This window comes from Phyllostomus hastatus, unplaced genomic scaffold (assembly GCF_019186645.2).
Source record: "Phyllostomus hastatus isolate PE091 unplaced genomic scaffold, TTU_PhHast_1.1 phas_scaffold_182, whole genome shotgun sequence".
In the NCBI taxonomy this organism is placed as follows: domain Eukaryota; kingdom Metazoa; phylum Chordata; class Mammalia; order Chiroptera; family Phyllostomidae; genus Phyllostomus; species Phyllostomus hastatus.
Genome location: NW_025334013.1, coordinates 25,613,922 through 25,631,518, shown reverse-complemented (window position 1 = coordinate 25,631,518; position 17,597 = coordinate 25,613,922). Strand labels below are relative to the sequence as shown.

Here is a 17,597-nt window from a genome sequence, read left to right as displayed (position 1 = left end):
ATCCCTGCACCTTTCCTCCAATCTCCCCCTTCCATCTCCCAGCTTATAACCCTCCAAATGATCTCCATATCTATGATTCTGTCCCTGTTCTGGTTGTTTACTTAGTTTGTCTTTCTTTTAGATTCAGTTGTTGATAGTTGTGAATTTGTTGCCATTTTAATGTTCATAGTTTTGATCTTTTTCTTAAATAAGTCCCTTTAACATTCATGGAATAACAGCTTGGTAATGGTGAACTCCTTTAGCTTTACCTTGTCTGGGAAGCACTTTATCTGCCCTTCCATCAGCCTTCCATTCCATGTTGGTTTTGCTGGATAACCTAGGTTGTAGGTTATTGCTTTTTATCACTTGGAACACTTCTTGGAAGTGCCTTCTGGCCTGCCAAGTTTCTTTTGAGAAATCAGCTTATAGTCTTATGGAAACTCCTTTGTAGGTAACTCTCTGCTTTTCTCTTGCTACTTTTAAACTTTTTCCTTTTTCTTTAACCTTTGGTGTTCTAATTATGATGTCTTGGTGTGGTCCTATTTGGATCCACCTTGTTTGGGGCTCTCTGTGCTTCCTGGACTTGTATGTCTAGTTCCTTCACCAAATTAGGGAAGTTTTCTTTTGTTATATTTTCAAGTAAGTTTTCAATTTCTTGCTCTTTCTCTCCTTCTGGCATCACTATGATTTGGATGTTGGTACGTTTGGAGATGTCCCAGAGGCACCTTATGCTGTCCTGGTTTTTGGATTCTTTTTTCTTCTTGCTGTTCTGATTGAATGCTTTTTTCTTCCTTATGTTCTAAATTGTTGATTTGATACTCAGTTTCATCCCCTCCACTGTTATTTTCCTATAGATTTTTCTTTATTTCACTCAATGTAACCTTCATTTCTGCATGGGTCTTTTTTATGCTTTACTCAATGAGTTCTTTGAGCATCCCGATAACCAGATGTTTTGAATTCTGCCTCTTACAGGTTGGTTGTGTCTGTTTCCTTTCATTCTTTTTCTGGAGTTTTGTTCCGTTCTTTCAATTGGGCCATATTTCTTTGTCTCCTCAATTTAGCATCCTCCCTGTGTTTGTTTCTGTATATTAGGTAGAGCTGCTTTGACTTCTTGTCTTAGGAGCATGGCCTTTTGCAGAAGAGCGAACTTGTAAATTGTGTGGGGCAGAGCCTTAGGTGATCACTAGGGTGGGACAACCCATTTCACTGCTTTGTGGCTCTGCATTGGGGTAGGGCTTTGAGAGAGGACAACACTGCTGCCTGGCTTATGGAGATTTGCCTGTGAGGAAGCTGTCTTCCAGCACTTGCCCTGTTTCCAGTCTCCTCATTTTCTTCCCGTACGCCATTTGTGTCCTGCTGTTGTCCTGGTGCTGAAGCCCTGAAGGGGTGGGTCTGTGTAAATTCTAAGTCCATGCAGGCCCTTTTAGATGAGTCTTCTGATAATCTGGCAGTTTCTTCTGCTGCCCCAACCCCTACTGATTTTTATAGCCAGAAATTATAGGGATTTATCTTCCTGGCACTAGAGCCCTGGGCTACTGGGTGGGCTGATTTGGAGCTGGGATTCTCTTGCTCCTGATGTATTTCTCCCAATTTTTACCCACCACAAGTGAACGTGTACCTCCTTGTTCTGCCAACTCTCCACGCCACTCCTGCTGCTCCACACCATACCCATCACTCTGTGCTTCGCTGCCCCTCCTACACATCTGGATGAATGTAGCTTCTTTAAATCCTTGGTTATTGGACTTCCATATGGCTTGATTTTCTGATGGTTCAGTGTGTTATTTGTTTTGTAGTCTAGATGTAATTTTTTCTGTAGTTGGGTGAAGAAACAAAGCATATTTACTTATGCCTGAATCTTGATCAGAAGTCCTTCAAACATGTATTTTTAGTCTGGCTATTTGTAAGATTTTCACTGGTTTTGAGCCATGTGATTTTGTTGTACTTTGGTGTGGTTTTCTTCATGTTTCTTGTGCTTGGGGTATTCTTGAGTTTCTTGGATATGTGAGTTTATAGTTTTCATAAAACCGAGGAATAATTTGGCCATAATTTCTTCAAATATTTTTTTATGTACTGCCTTTTGGGGACTCCAATTATGTATTTATTAGTCGGCTTGAAATTGACCCACAGCTCATTGATACCGTATGTATTTTTAAGAATATTTTTCTCTGTGTTTCATTTTAGATAGTTTTATTGCCATGTCTTCATGTTCACTAATCTTTTATTCTGGAATGTCTATTCTGCCAAAAATCTCACATTTATTTTTCCATCTTAAACATGTAGTTTTCATCTTTAGAAGTTTGATATGAGTTAATTTATATTTTATATGTTTCTACTTAACATATAGAATATAGTTGTAATAATTATTGCCCTAACTGCTAAATCTAACAGCTGTGTTAGTTTGGGTAGGTTTCAATTTATTTTTTCTTCTTATTATGGGTCACATTTTCTTGCTTCTCTGCGTGTCTGAAAACTTTAGTTTGGAAACTAGACATTTTACCTTCAGATGATGGGTATTATTGTTTCCCTATAAATATTCCTTAGATTTATTCTGCAACTTAGTTACTTAAAAGCAGTTTGATCTTTTCTGGTAAGATTTGGTATGTAAAACTATGTTTTTGAGTCATGTTTAATGCTAATTATTCCCCACTACTGGTGCAGGACCCTCCTATGTACATTATTCAGTGCCCTTTGGATTATGATGTTTTCTCATTTGGAAAGTTACTCAGCCTCTCTGGTGCTGTTGAGCAGGAGGTGCTCTTTCCTATACTCCTTTCTGGTGGTTCTTTTCTTGGTTTGGATAATTTCCTCACATGCTTCTCTTTGGAGTCCTCTTTCTATGCAGGTCTCTCTTTTCTGGTGTTGTCTTTTGAACTCTAGGTCTTTCTGGACTCTAAACTGTATTTCATCAACTTATAAGTTTACTGAGATCTACTCATGTTCCCCTTCCATGCACTGAAGCCTGTAATTTCTCTTAAGGCACTTAGCTGGGCAATCAGACAACTCATCTAATTTCTTTTGGGTCTCTCAGGTTTGACTGTGCTTAGTTCTCTGATGTCCAGTATCTTGAAGACCATTGTTTCATATATTGTTCAATGCTATTAGCTATTTCAAATGGGGTGGGGGTGAAACTTATCATTGAGACTCGTCATGAAGTGGACATATGTGTATGTATTTAAAAAATAAATATGTGTATGTATGATTTAGATGCAAGCACCCTAGCTAACCCTAGTCTGTAAGTTGAGAACCACTGCTCTAACCCCATTGAACTACTTATCGCTGATCTTCAGTCATCCACTTGCCTTTGTTTCTATGTCTTTGGTTTTCCATATCCCTACATCCTGAATACCTTCTTCTCCTTTGTTTTCCCTGTCCAAAATTTAAAGGTTCTTTAGTGTTTAATAAAAAAACTATCATCTCCTTCTCAGAGTAGCAGGGCCTCCACCTTTCTGCTGAGGAAGTCATTCCTTTCTAGGTGCTTCCATAGCAAATTTATTACATTAAGAATCACAGTTGTTATATTCTGCATTTTATGATTGTTTGCTCATCCATTTGTAAGATTCCTAAGGTCAGACACTTGGTCTGTCTTGCATGAAGTAGTATTATACTGTGTCCTACGGAATGGAGGGCCTTGAAAGCGAGAGATCAAATGCTAGAACTAAGCACTATAGAGAGGTGGTTTTGAAGATCTATTTCCTCCCTTTTGTTGATTCAGGCAGTCTAAGATTCGGTTAGCAAATAGATTTCATCTTGGTTGGTGAATCTGATTGGTTTGTTGAGAAGGATTCTGAGGCCAAATCCTGGCTCCATGAGAAAGCTAGCCATTAGATAAGATAAAATGTTGGTGTGTCTCAGGTATTTTGATAGTTTTGGCTAAAAAAACTAACAAGTATATAATTAATGTCAGGTAGTGTTCTAAGCATAATGCACATATCAACTAACTCGGTTACTCTCCCTGACAACCCATTGAAGTAAGTTCTGTTAATATCATCATTTTATAGGTAGGAAAACTAAGGCACATAGAGGTTAGAAACTTGCTCAAGTTACATGATGGGTAATCCTGGCTCCAGCATCTATGTTTTTATCACTGTTTTACTGTCTTCATGTTGAGCATTCAATGTTACAGGAAAACTGAGGTAGTCAGCACACACAACTATACTTTTATAGTGTGGAAGGGACAAAGTGAATATGTTGTTTGTTAGTATGATAGTGACCCAAGCTTCCCAAACTTTTATGTTAGATTAGAAAGATTCATCTTCCATGATTCTTATTGTGAGTTGTGTCTGACCCTTTTGTGTTTTATTTCTGTAGGGTCCCTGGCCAGCTCTGTCTTTGACCCACTCAGGTATCTTGTGGGTGCTTCCGGAGGCGTCTATGCTCTGATGGGAGGCTATTTTATGAATGTTCTGGTGGTAAGACCTTTGGGAATGTAATCTATGGGACTTTTGGGGTTTTTTTTTGAACAATAACTGGTATTTGGTTTAGGGAATCTTCATTTATCAATATTTAATGAGCACTCATCTTCCTTTTGACCACCATTTTTTTCACATTTTATCTTTATTTTCCCCTGGTCTCAAAACTAATGAATACTCAACAAAATTTTAAATTGAAAAATACAAAGTCAAAATCCCCAATGTAGTATGTTAACAGTTTGATATACATCCTTTCAGATCTTCTTTTTGTATTAAAAAATCCTACCAATATTAATATTACAAAAATAGAACTGCCCTTATAGTGTTCTGCTTTTTAACAGAGTAGTATCCTGACCATCTGTCCATGTCAGGACACAGAAATCCACCTCCAGCTTTTCAAGTGCTCCATAGCCCTCTCTATAGAGCTGTATCCTGACTACTTAATCTTTCACTGGAAAAAATATGCGGTGATTTCAGCTCTTCACATTTACAAATAATGCCATAAAGAATGTTCTTCTACGTTTATCTTTTTGCATTTGTGTGATTTTTTTTTTTTGGTAGGATAACTCTCTAGAAGCAGGTATCAATGCCAAATCATCCTCCAAGCTTGCATACTATTTTATGTTTTCATGATTTAGTATGTGAGAATGTCAACCTTTTTTTAAAACAGGCTAAAATCCTGTCTAGTTCTTAATATTTTAACCATGTAGGTATACTTTAAAATATAAAGTACTTCTAGTTTATTTATGTATGTTTATATATCTTTACTTTGAAAATACTATAAGTTGAAAAATATGAAGCAATTAGAAAACTGTTCCAAAAATGGAAGTCATTTAGAAAAATTTTTTCCAATCTTTGGATTGCATTCCATTAGTAGTAGTGAACTCAGTTTAAGGGTTGTGAAAACTTAAGCAAAAAGAAAACAGTGAAAAAAATTTTCAGTATGCATCATGTATAGTAAGAATTAGTTTGATTTATTGTATACTGGATTGTTAAGTAAATTATTTCTTACTGTGAGTCATAGTCACAACAGTTTGAAAATAATTTATTTTGAATAAACATGGCTAATCCAGCATGTTTACTCCTTGGGAAGAGAGTGGATAACTTGAAAGGAAATGGTATGTAACTCAATAAATTAAAGTGGCAATGTCTTTCTGACTTCATTCTCTGTAACCCGTGAGGTTACTGCAAGCTGGACTGAGATGTGTTTTTTTCTGACCAACATTTTAGATTTTTTTGAAATTATCTAAAAAAAATAAGGTAGTACTCAAATAAATTAGTTCTTTCCTAACTCTTACTCAGAAAGAGGACAAAGAAGTATCAAATAAACATTAACCAAAAAAACTTGAAAATATTTCATCAGACGTAGTTTGACAGCGTATCTGTCTATCCATCTAATGTTACATGTTGATTTTATGTTACTTATAGTTAGATCATTTCCTGACAATAAAATTGTGTCTAGTTTATATCATGCATGGCTAAATGTCATGTTTCAATTTAGTTCCCCAAAGTGCACCAGAGTTGTACTTCCCAAATTGATTTGAAAACTGGGCTATTATTAATCCAATGCTTTGTTTTGCAAGTACCTGACACTCAGACTTTATTCTACGTGAAAAAGAAGATGAAGAGCACAGTTGAGGTTTCATTTGCCAATAGAGAGCTTATCTTATTTTTATTATCTCTTTGCAAGAATTTTCGAGAAATGATTCCTGCCTTCGGAATTGTCAGACTACTGATCATCATCCTCATAAGTAAGTTGGTTTTGTGGACTTTTCACACCCTCAGTTTTACCAGTTCATGCTTCAGGTCTCCTCACGTTTCCTGTATGCCAACATGGAGGACAACTGCTAGCCTAGAGTCAGAAAATTGTCAGCTCCCTACGCCCTGAGCCAAAAGGTGTAAATGGTGGAGTCTTCACAGACCCTCGTGGGTGGTTCTTGGAGGTGTCTTAGTAATATGGTTTTGCTTTTAGTTTCTTAAGTGAGGGAAGTCGAAAGAGTGGACTCTAGGCTCTGTCCACTGCACCCACAGTGACTTCATTTGTTTTACAGAATGGATTTTTCTTGTTCATACAGTGGATTCTGTACATATTTTTTATTTCTGAAAAGGGAAAGCTTGAAAACCACTGATACTATTTCCTTCCTCAATTTCTAAATTTTCAGATTAAAAAAACTCATCTAGGATATAAGCATGGAGTAGTAGCTGAGGACTGAAAATGAGAGTGGATGATGACAGGCCCGAAAGTTCAGGGAACTGAGAGGATGACTAATGTGGCCTTTGACAGCTCCAGGAACTACAGAAGAGCATTATGTGCTAGAGAAATTCTAGGAAGAGTGTTCGATCTGGAGAGGAGATGGGATCTTAGCTGAGTCTGAAAGTCGGGCTAGATTTCTGGATGGCAGCAGACCGCACAAGGTAGAAAAGAAAACGTCAATGTGAGAGTGTCCAAACCTGTAGAGGATTTTCATGAGTTTCTTGGAGCCAAACTGATGACATACACTCGGGGGGCAAGATTTCAAATGCTCTGGAAAATAGTTCTGCAGCATCTGTTATGCATTTGAATTTAAGGAGGAAAGTAAGGAAGATTGGAGAAAGCAAGGCAGGGACTGGATTAAAAGGTAGTTAGCAAGATTATGTGCTCTCTTGAGGGTGAATACCCCCTTCCAGGGGTATGTAGACATTTCAAAGGTGTGTGAACCCAGATGCATGAGGACAATGGACAGGGTTGGCTTCAAACCTTTCACTAAAGAAGTTACAGGCCTGGGGCATGACTGCCTATCCACCATGACCTGGCCAGTTAGGAATTTATAGTAAGCTCACCTTGTGAGGTTACTTTCTCTAGGACCCCTTTCTTCACCCACAGAAGCAAGAGCGAAAGCAGGGCCAGTCACTTGTGTTTCCAGAGCCGATCAGCTGAAGCTGTATCCGCTTGGAGGGTGTGGGGAAAAGAGCAGATGTTGGGGTCCGACTGTGGTGACAGACTGGAGGGCCAAGACAGAGAAGACACTTGATAAAGCTTAAGAGTTTGGCTGTCTGCATGGTAAGAAAAAAATGATTCTGCTTATTGGTATTAAGAGTTCAATTATACATACTGCAGGAATGGGGACAACCACTTCTGAGAAAAGTGACTAGACTTAGTGTATGAACAGTTTAACTGTAAAAATAACGTTTGGTCCTGAGAGGAAATATGTGACTTTATAGTCTATACCATGCTCTACATCAGGGGTGTCCGACCTTTTGGTGTCTCTGGGCCACACTGGAAGCAGAAGAGTTGTCTTGGGCCACACATTAAATACATTGCAACAGGTAATCACACACAAAAAATCTCATAATGTTTTAAGTAAATTTATGATTCTGTGTTGGGTCGCATACTCCAGAAGAAACCCAAAAGGTGAGGGAAAGTTGTCAGCACGGACAGGACAGCGAGTCGGGGAGTTAGGTGGGAGAGTCCTTGGGGAGCTGAGGTGCTGCTGAGTTGTTGAGTCACAACTGGAACCAAGGGACAAGTCCTTTGACCGAAGCATGTTACACTGATGACCTGGTTGTTCAATTTGCTTCTTTGGGGTAACTATGAATGACTTTATAAAATAAGCCTCAGATCTTTGATGGGGAAATTGTTTTTTACACTCTTCTGTGTTGGAGTAAAAACCCAATGTTCCTCCGCACAGCAGTTTCTCCAAAGATACTTTATGTAACATTATGTCCCTTGAGGTAAGTGATAAAGTCACTGAATGTGTGCTTTTATTAAGTTCTACAAATAGAGGCAGGGCATGCCAACATTAACCTTGCCCACTGCCCTGCACTCGTTTTTAAAAGTTCTTTGGCCTGGTTTACCTACTGTTGAAAATTAGAAGAGTTCAAACACACACTAGATTAATACAAGAACATTTTAATTTTAAACACATTCCCTTGGGAAAAGTGTATGTGTGTGTATATACATATTTTAAAGGTAAAAATTGTTCTTAATTGTGGAGGACACTTGGCCTTAAGCATTTGTTGGATGTGTTTTCTGGCAAAGCAACTGAGCTTCCCTTTGGAAAAGGTTAAGGAAAACTCACATTTTCATCCTTCAAAAAAAAAATCTGTATAAAGGCAACTCTCTTAAATGAGTGCAAAGTTTTAGTGAGGATAATGATTCAGTTTATTGGAATGAAGGCATCTTTTCAGGTGGGAAAACATGTTTCCTTGTAAAGTGACTGCAGCAACTTACAAGCAAACTCCCACAGGAAGCAGAGCCAGGCAGTGTTGTGGTGAGGGGCCCAAGATAAAAGAGAAATGAAATAGAGAAATTGACAGGCTAAGAATTACAAAGACCTTCTGAGAGCTGGCCTCCTACTCCGAAGACCAGACCAGAGTAACTGTTTCCAAGCAGTTAGCCCTATTCTCTGGCAGCTTTTTTCTTATACTTTTGTGGTCCCATCTGTGTCATTTACACTGGATCGGGAAATGCAAATGATTGAAAATGTCATACAGCCACATTTAGCCAGAACATTGTATAATAGCTATTTACAATTAAATTAATTTTGAGTACTTCCTCCACCTCAATTCCTGTCCAGTGACTTCAACGTCAATAGAGTATTGAGAGGGAAAGGAGCCAGAACACATGGTCCTGAAGCTATTTTCCCAAAGGCAAGGACTAGGTCTTTCCATCTCCTAGGACACAATGGCTCACTAAGTGGAGCACAGGGAATTGGGGAATGGGTGTGGAATGTGACAGCTGCATGAGATGTTTCCAAGTTGTGCACATGTAGGGCAGAGCTCCAGGCCAAGAAACCCCGGAGTTTCCTTTTGCAGCACACATCTAACTTGTTTGAAGAATGTCTAAGTTCTGGCTCTCACTGTTCCATTAGAGAGAGAACATGGACTCATTCCCCTTCTTGGCCATCTTCAGTGCTCCAAGGGTGGAGGAATTAGAGGCAATGCATTCAGTGTGGTGGGTGAGAGAGAAGTCATACTGCTTAAGGTTCTAGTGCTGCCCCTGCCTCTGAGCTAAGTACCTGGGCAAGTACTAAACCTCTGTCCTGGTTTCTTTTTGAATAAAATGCCCCATCGTTCCTCACTTGGATTGCTGAAATAGTAGTAATCTAGCTGGTTTTCCTGCTCCTGTCCTTGCTCTCCTATGGCTTATTCCCTACGTAACCATGAGAATGAGCCTTTAAAAACCTACAATAGATCATGTCATTGCTGTGCTCAAAAGCTCTCAAAGGCTTCCTACTGCTCAGAATAAAAGTCAGAGTCCTCAGAGTAAGCCAAAATGTCCCTTGGTCTGTCCCCTGTTCATCACCTATCACTTTGTCCCTAATGGTAGTCTGGAATCACTCTGGAAGTCTTGTTAAAACAGACCATGAGCCTCACCTTCGGAGTTTCTGGTTCACTGAGTCTGATGTGGGCCTGAGAATTTTAATTTCTAATAAGCTTCCAGGTGATGTTGCTACTGCAGTGTTGGCGTGGGGAGGGAACCACACTTTTGAAAACCACTGACCCAACCAGATCAACTGCTTTTGCATTCCTCCAGCATACCAGGCACATTCCTGCCTTAGGGACTTCGCATTTGCTCTCCCCTCTGCCGGCAGATTCTTATTTCAAAGGTCAGCATGGCTTGCTCATTTATTTCCATCATATGTCATTGCTCAGTGAGATCCTTCATGACTCTCTCTACTCCCAGCAGTCCCCATTCTCCTTCCTCCCTTTGTGTCTCTCCACAACACTTAGCACCACTAGGCACACTATATGTCTTATTTGTTTATTTGCCTCACTCATTAGCTCCATGAGACAGGGCTGATCTCACTGCAGTATGCCTACCACCTAGAATAGTGCCTGGCCCATAGGAGATAATCAATAAATACTTGCTGGATAAATAAATCTGCAAAATGGGATAATGACAGTACCAATCTCATAGGACCATTGTGAGGATTACTGATTGTAAAGCTCGTAGAACAGCATTTCACATAGAATAAATTTCAATAAATGTTACCGGCTACCATTACAAGAGGGAAACCAAAAGCATTTGGTGCACATTTGTGGAGACTCTGATGCTTCATCAGGTTGCCTTTCCTTCTAGTTGCGTCGGACATGGGATTTGCTCTGTACCGAAGGTTCTTTGTCCCTGCAAATGGATCACTGGTGAGTTTGGCTTATTATTTTCTCAATGGAGATTGGTTTACCTATCATTAATAGCTAAAAAGGGTCATCAGATAGGGGCAATGATTCTGTGAGTTAGAGCAGTCAAATTTCCACCTGGAAGAAAACTCCTGAGAAGATCAGACTTTCGAATTGTCCTTTGCACTTAACTCTCACGGCCCTGACCACTGGCTCTGCTTCTCTGCACTTGCCATGCTGGTCGCCATTCCAGAACAGGAGAGAAGGGATTTTACTGTCCACAGGGAATAAAAAAGCAGGCTGGAAATCAGCAATGAAAATTTGGGTTCAGATGAATTTACAATATAAGGAAAACTTACAAAGATCTTATTTTGTTGGAACGAGCCTTTGAATTTATTTGGTGGCTTCTGTGTTTTAAATCTGACATTTCATTTATGCAGGATCAGGCTGTGCTGCTATAGAGATCCCTCATGCAACTCAACCCTGTTGTCTTGGTCGGCTCTATGTAGAACCATCCAAAATGGGATGATGGCCAAGAGGAAAGGGAAACAATAGTTGTGTCTTGTGTACTCAGGAGCCTGTGAAATGCCATTTTCTAGCTCTGCATATTTTAGAACACCTCCTCTCTGTGCACATGGAGCTCTGTGTCTCTTGTCTGAGCAGCTTGCTCTTCAGACGTTTAAAACTCTTGCGTGATTGTGATGGTATTCGTTGCTTTGTACGAGAGATGCAACTGAAATATGTGATTAGCATTTTTCCCACTAATCCCCACTTCTTCCCCTTTTCTCCCAAGGTGTCTTTTGCAGCTCACATTGCAGGTGCATTTGCTGGAATGTCCATAGGGTACACTGTGTTCAGCTGCTTTGACAAGACACTGCTGAAAGACCCACGGTTTTGGGTGGCAATTGCAGCGTATTTAGCTTGTGTCTTGTTTGCTGTGTTTTTCAACATCTTCTTATCCCCAGCAAACTGATCTGCCCCTAATAGAAACCAATTAATAAAAAAGAGCCATCTGGGAAAAGAAAACTGGAGAACTCTATGAAGAAACAGAGAAGTCCCAGCAAGTGCCAACAATTCTAAAAGAAGGCAGAATGCCACTGAGGTCATCAGTGGCAAAGACTTCTAACAAAAGGACTTAGGTTTTAAGGAAGGAGCTTCTAAATGCAAGGGGAGGAAAGAGGAAGACAGAAAATGGAAGTAAAAACCAGAAACTGGGTCTTTCCCAGGCATATGGTGTAAACGCACGTATCCTGTAAAAGAGACTTGTTCTTGGAGGTTGTATCATGGAGAGGGCTTGACGGAGTCCATGAGTACTGTACTATGCTGACAATAAAACTTTTCATACTTGTGTCAGACTACTGGAAATCACTTCTGATCGCTGTTCCAGCGGACAGATCACTGAGGTGTTTTATGTACAACATTGCTAATCTTTTTTTATTGTTTAATTTTTTAAAAATCCTCACCTGAGGATATGCTTGTTGATTTTTAGAGGTGGGGGCAGAGAGAAAGAGAGAAATATTGATTGGTTGCCTCTTATACGCACTGTGACTGGGCATCAAACCCACAATCTATGTATGTGCCCTGACCGGGGATCAAATCAGCAGCTTTTTGGGGTACGGGACAATGCCCCAACCCACCGAGCCACCTGGCCACAGCTTCTGCTAATCTTTTTAAGAACCCAGAAAGGTGGCTATTCTCTGCATCTGAGAGAGGAGGACGTGGAAACTTTTTTCTTTTAAGATTTTATTTATTTTTAGAGAGAGGGGAAGGGAGGGATAAAGAGGGAGAGAAACAGCAATCGGTTGCCTCTCACGCTCTCCCAGCCAGGGACCTGCCTAGGAATCAAACCAGCAACCTTTCGGTTTGTGGGACAATGCTCAACCCACTGAGCCACACCAGTCAGGGCAATGACATGGAGACTCTTAAAAGATCAAGTAAGTTGTCTAAGAGGAAGCACAGTTTAAGACGGGCAAAGACTTGAAAGCCTGTATTGTCCTCCCCTACTGGTCTGACAGTGCTGTGTCCCCAAATACTGTAAGTTACGAACACTGCAGGAGTACAGGAATAAACACTTCTGTGGGTGCACCAGGGATGGTAGAAACACCTTACAGGAGAAGACAGAATTCTCTGGACTGCTAGTGTAAGACTGGAATAAGAAGCATAATTGGTAAGTACAAAATAGACAGGGGGAGGTTGAAAATAGTATAAGAAATGGAGAAGTCAAAGAACTTATATGTATAACCCATGGACATGAACTGAGTGGGCGAGGGGGAATGCTGGAGGGAGGTGGAGTATAGGACAGAGGGAGATAAAGGGGAGAAAACAAGTGGGATAACTGTAATAGCATAATCAATAAAATACACTTAAGAAAAGATTCTGATAGCTCGTCTAGCATCCCAAGGAACCTGCAACTGGCTTTCCAGTGTGCACTGTGCACCTGGCTCTGGATCCTCACCTATGATACAATTCTCATCCTTCACACGGTGCTAGTGGCTCTCCTGGGAGTGGTTAGGGTTTATTTACAGAAGGTAAAAATGCATCTGAAGCTGAGATGCCTGTGTCCTTTTCCTGTAGAGAACCCAGATTGCTGGCCATTCTTTTTCCAGAACAGTATTTTTAGTTTATCTGAACACAGAAAGTACAATCTTCCTTCTCTTATCAACATGCTTTATGCATACACACCCATCTAAACATGTTGCTGTCTTCTGAGAGGAGCACCTACACTTAATACAGTGAGAAAAATGTTCTAGCATTTTAAGAAAAGCTGGTCTGGAATTCGTTTAAATTTTTTTTGAGTATGAGAATATGAATGTGTTCTTGGTTAAACAAAGGTTTGAGCAATGACTTGAAAAGGTAACCCTCCTTTATTCTCCCCCTCTCAACCTGCTTTGTCCCTGGTGACGACCACTGGGAACAGCTGGGTGTGTATTCTACACCTTTTTCTATCCGGGATGAGCGGAAAGGGAAATGTATTTTAGCTGACAGCTGACTCTACTCACTGCACTGAATTGCGCTGACTCAGCTCTACACCCCAAGGGGCCAAACACACAGAACAACTTGAAGATGGCCCTGGTGTCACTTTTAAGCATAATGTGCTTCAGATTTACCTGCTCTAAGAAGGATTTGGGTTAACTATCTCTTTGTTTTAGCTAACTAAATATACATGTGAAATGTAGGTTTTAACAGGATAAAAGAAGTTATACTACATGTATTGTTTTGGAACTTGCTTTATACTGTGACAGATCTTTCTCTGTTCATTTGTAGAGATATTTATTCTCTGAGTTGCTGAATGATAAAGATATACTACAGTTTATTTAACCATTCCTCTATTGGACACTGAAGTTGTTGCTGATTTTTACTGTTACCAACAGTGCTATGCAGTGTGTCTCTGAGTATGTGTTCCAGAATGAATGAATATTTCAGGTGTCCAGAAACAGAAATAAGATGTTAATCTGGATAAATTTAAACTGCCTTTTAAGTAGCTGTTTGCATTTTACAGTTTTACCGTATATGAGTAACAGTTTTCTCATATTTTTCCCAAAGCAGATATTATAAATCTTTGAAATATTTGCATTGTGATAGTTAAAAACGCTTTAATTTGTATTTCTCTGAGGCTTAGTGTTTTTCCAGTTTATGAATAATTTATATATTACACATAATATAATGCATATAACATACAAGTATGAATGTATATTCTCCCCCCATGAAATGTTTATATTTAATCTGAAAAGTAGTTATTAGTGCAAAGAGGCCCAGGGAAGAAACACTCATCCGCCACAGTGAAGGTACCAGGTCACTAGCTCTGAGGAGAGACCTTTAATGACCTAAGGGCAATGTAGTTGTTAATAGAAATCTGGACAGAGCCGCAGCATTCATCTAACCATGAAATCAGACATGACCTATTGATTACTGAGACTGATGACTCAATAGTTATCTAGTCAGAAAGATTTTTAGGCACCAGAAGCACTGTTCATATGACCAAAAACAGTAGTTGTCTTATTGGGTTCCCCAGAGGGCAAAATTACCATGAAACACAAAAACATCTGGTGTTTTTAAACTTGATATATCTGACTTATAGAGGGATCATTTATTCAGCTTAATTTGGGGTTCGTAACTTTCGTCTTCTCAACTGTACTCGGTTACTGGAAATACTGCAAGTATTCTTGTCTGTGTTCAATAATGTAGCCGTTAGGCACAGGTAGCTTACACAAGCCACGCTGCCAGAGCTCAGAAGTCATATGCGGGTGGGGACCCCCTTACTGAACAGTGCAGTTAGAGTCTACGTCAACATTGGTGCAAAAGCTCTATTGGACAGCCTGTTTTAGAAGCAAGAATGGGCTGAAAGAGAAATGGATTTTAGTTGGTGGCTGACTCATTCACTGCACTGAATTGAATGGAATCTGCTCTGCACCTGCAAAGGGGAAAGTGCAGAGAACCAGCAGAAAATGGCTGTGGCATGACTCCTAAGAATGAGTTGCTTTAAATGCATCTAAACTAAGAAATGTGTGTGTTAATCTCCTTTTAGCTAATTAAGAGCCATTTCAAATGTTTTTATTTTTTGCTTTTGAATTCTACAGTACTGTATCTATGTATACTAGTATCCATGTCATTTGCTATGAAAGCTTTAGAACCTAAGGTTTGTAACAAAATAATACTGCTCCTTCTTTCATTAAATACCATGCACTTTAAGGGGAAAAAAAATCTTCTATTTGTTTGTGATTAGAAAGTAAAGTGCTCATGGTAAAATATATATATATATAAAATATATACTATATAAATCAAGTCAATTGTACTCATACTACCCAGAGATAACAGTTAACATTTTGATAATAATCCTTCTAGGCTTTTCTGTATGCATCTCTACATTTAAGTAAGTTTACAAAAATGGGACCATACTACTCTATTTTATAATCTGAATGTCACAGAAACAATTTATCAAAAGTCTCTTTATATTAACATATATTCATCATCTACTGTTGGCATAGTACTACACTGTGGATGTACTATTACTTATGTAAAATAGTCTTTCTTGTATTGATGATTATGTTGGATGTTTTGAAGTTATGATTACTATCATGAATAATACTCTGCTTACACTTTAAAGTGCTTTGGGTTGTTGGGTCAAGAGTATATAATTGTTAACATAAGGTTAAAAAGGGATTTTCTCTATCTCAAAAATGCAACTAAATTTTAGAAGGTTGATGCTTTTTCAAGTCTTTTTTTAACTGCATAAAGTTTTCAAAAAGGCTCTAACCAGTTATTTAAAAAGTCAAAACTAGCCCTGGCTGGCGTAGCTCAGTGGATTGAGCGCGGGCTTGGAACCAAAGAGTCCCAGGTTTGATTCCCAGCCAGGGTACATTCCTGGGTTGCAGGCCATAAGCAGGCCATAACCCCCAGCAACCACACATTGATGTTTCTCTCTCTCTCTCTCTCTCTCTCTCTCTCTCCCTCCCTCCCTAAAAATAAATAGATAAAAAATCTTTCAAAAAGTCAAAACTATCACTATTTAAATTATTAAACGTTCAAGAGAAAACAAAATTTTTAAATCTTTTATGCAAATTTTAAAAATATGCTTAAAGAGAAAAACATAACAGTTTAGTACAAACAGTTAAGAGCTGACTTCAGAGCCACACTGATTGAATCTGAATTCCAGTTTTAGCTATGTAACCTTGGATAACTTAAGGTGTGATTCAGTTTCCTCACTGTAAAATAGGGAAGCAACATATGGACCTACCTACCTCATAGGATTTTTGTGATGAACGTTAGCATGTAGTTTTATTTATTTATTTATTTATTTTTTAAAGATTTTATTTATTTATTTTTGGAGAGGGGAAGGGAGAAAGACAGGGAGAGAAATATCAGTGTGTGGTTGCTTTATACATGCCCCCCCACTGGGGACCTGGCCTGCAACCCCAGCATGTGCCTTGACTGGGAATCGAACTGCAACCTTTGGTTCGCACACAGCGGGGCGATCAATCCACTGGAACCACACCAGCCAGGGATCATGTAGCTTTAATATCCCAGTATGTTGTTTGACTGTGTAACACTTCCCTTTCTATAACGGGTATAGGACATACATTTATATGTTAAATGAAAGTGAATGAAAACATTCGTTCTTTTTTCTTTCCATTGGGATATATTTTGTCTTCGATATCCTAGGATACCAACCTTAATATAAAACCTACTGGCTGATAATTCAAGCCACATACATTATAACTTGTCACATTGTTCCCATGAAAGCAAGCTACATGTCTTAAATAGGTCAAATACCGTTACAATGAAAATTTCTATAATACCATCACCACACCAATGTTCCCTTTATTTCAAGTAATATCTAACAACATCCTGGTAGTACAAAATAGTTAGAAGTTTTGGAGCTAATTTTAAGATGATAAAAATTTATAACATTTTTCATAGAAAAGTATAATAAGGATTATTATAATAAGGATTACAAGTATAGTATGAATAAAGTACAATAAGGATTTTATAAATATTCATAAAGATGTTACTGAAATGATTTTTGAAAATGTTGAGAAAATTGCCATAAAGAAACCAGAATTTAGATATTTAAATGGGAATTAAAAAACTTTTCTAAATTTTTTCCAGGTATTTTTTTTATTTTAATTGTTTTTCAAGTACAGTTTTCTGCCTTTCCCCCCTATCCCAGCCCACCCCACTAATCTAAATTCTTATAGCAAGAGCCAGACCTGTTTTCTCTGGCTTCATTAAATGCTATAACTAACTGAATTATGAAATGAGACACATTCACTTTCCTTTGTGTATTAATGAGATTTAAAAATCACTGACTTTGGTTATACCTTTGGTTTGTAAGATCAAATCAGTAGTTTTAGCAACCTCTCCAAAAGCTCTGAGTTAAAAAAAATAAAACAACAAATTTTGAGTAAGAAGACTTCTTTACAAGGAGTCCTATGATTCTATTCTTTGTAGAGATTATATATACCTCTCCCCAATATCATACCCCCCCCCATAATTTTGCTTTATGAGGGCTAAATATAAGTGAATTTAAATTCCTGATATCTTAAATATATTCTTAGTAACAGATTATCTCAACTCTCTAGGGAAAAAGTCAAGCAAACAGTCAGGCACTGA

The 17,597-nt window shown here is 38.7% G+C and overlaps 1 protein-coding gene across 4 annotated transcripts in view; it reads left to right on the top strand.

Moving 5' to 3' along the window:
• The window catches only part of RHBDL2 (rhomboid like 2), a 54,812-nt gene extending 42,972 nt beyond the window's left edge, over positions 1-11,840 (top strand). For 3 of the 4 annotated variants that reach the window (XM_045859735.1, XM_045859736.1, XM_045859734.1), the window contains 4 exons: positions 4,288-4,388; positions 6,079-6,139; positions 10,450-10,511; positions 11,281-11,840. In XM_045859735.1, the coding sequence (XP_045715691.1) occupies positions 4,288-4,388; positions 6,079-6,139; positions 10,450-10,511; positions 11,281-11,460 (404 nt within the window). In that variant the 3' untranslated portion in view covers positions 11,461-11,840. Of the gene's footprint in view, positions 1-4,287; positions 4,389-6,078; positions 6,140-7,251; positions 7,423-10,449; positions 10,512-11,280 lie in introns of those variants that run through there. The other variant, XM_045859738.1, reaches the window with a different exon arrangement.
• The last annotated feature ends 5,757 nt before the right edge of the window (positions 11,841-17,597 follow it).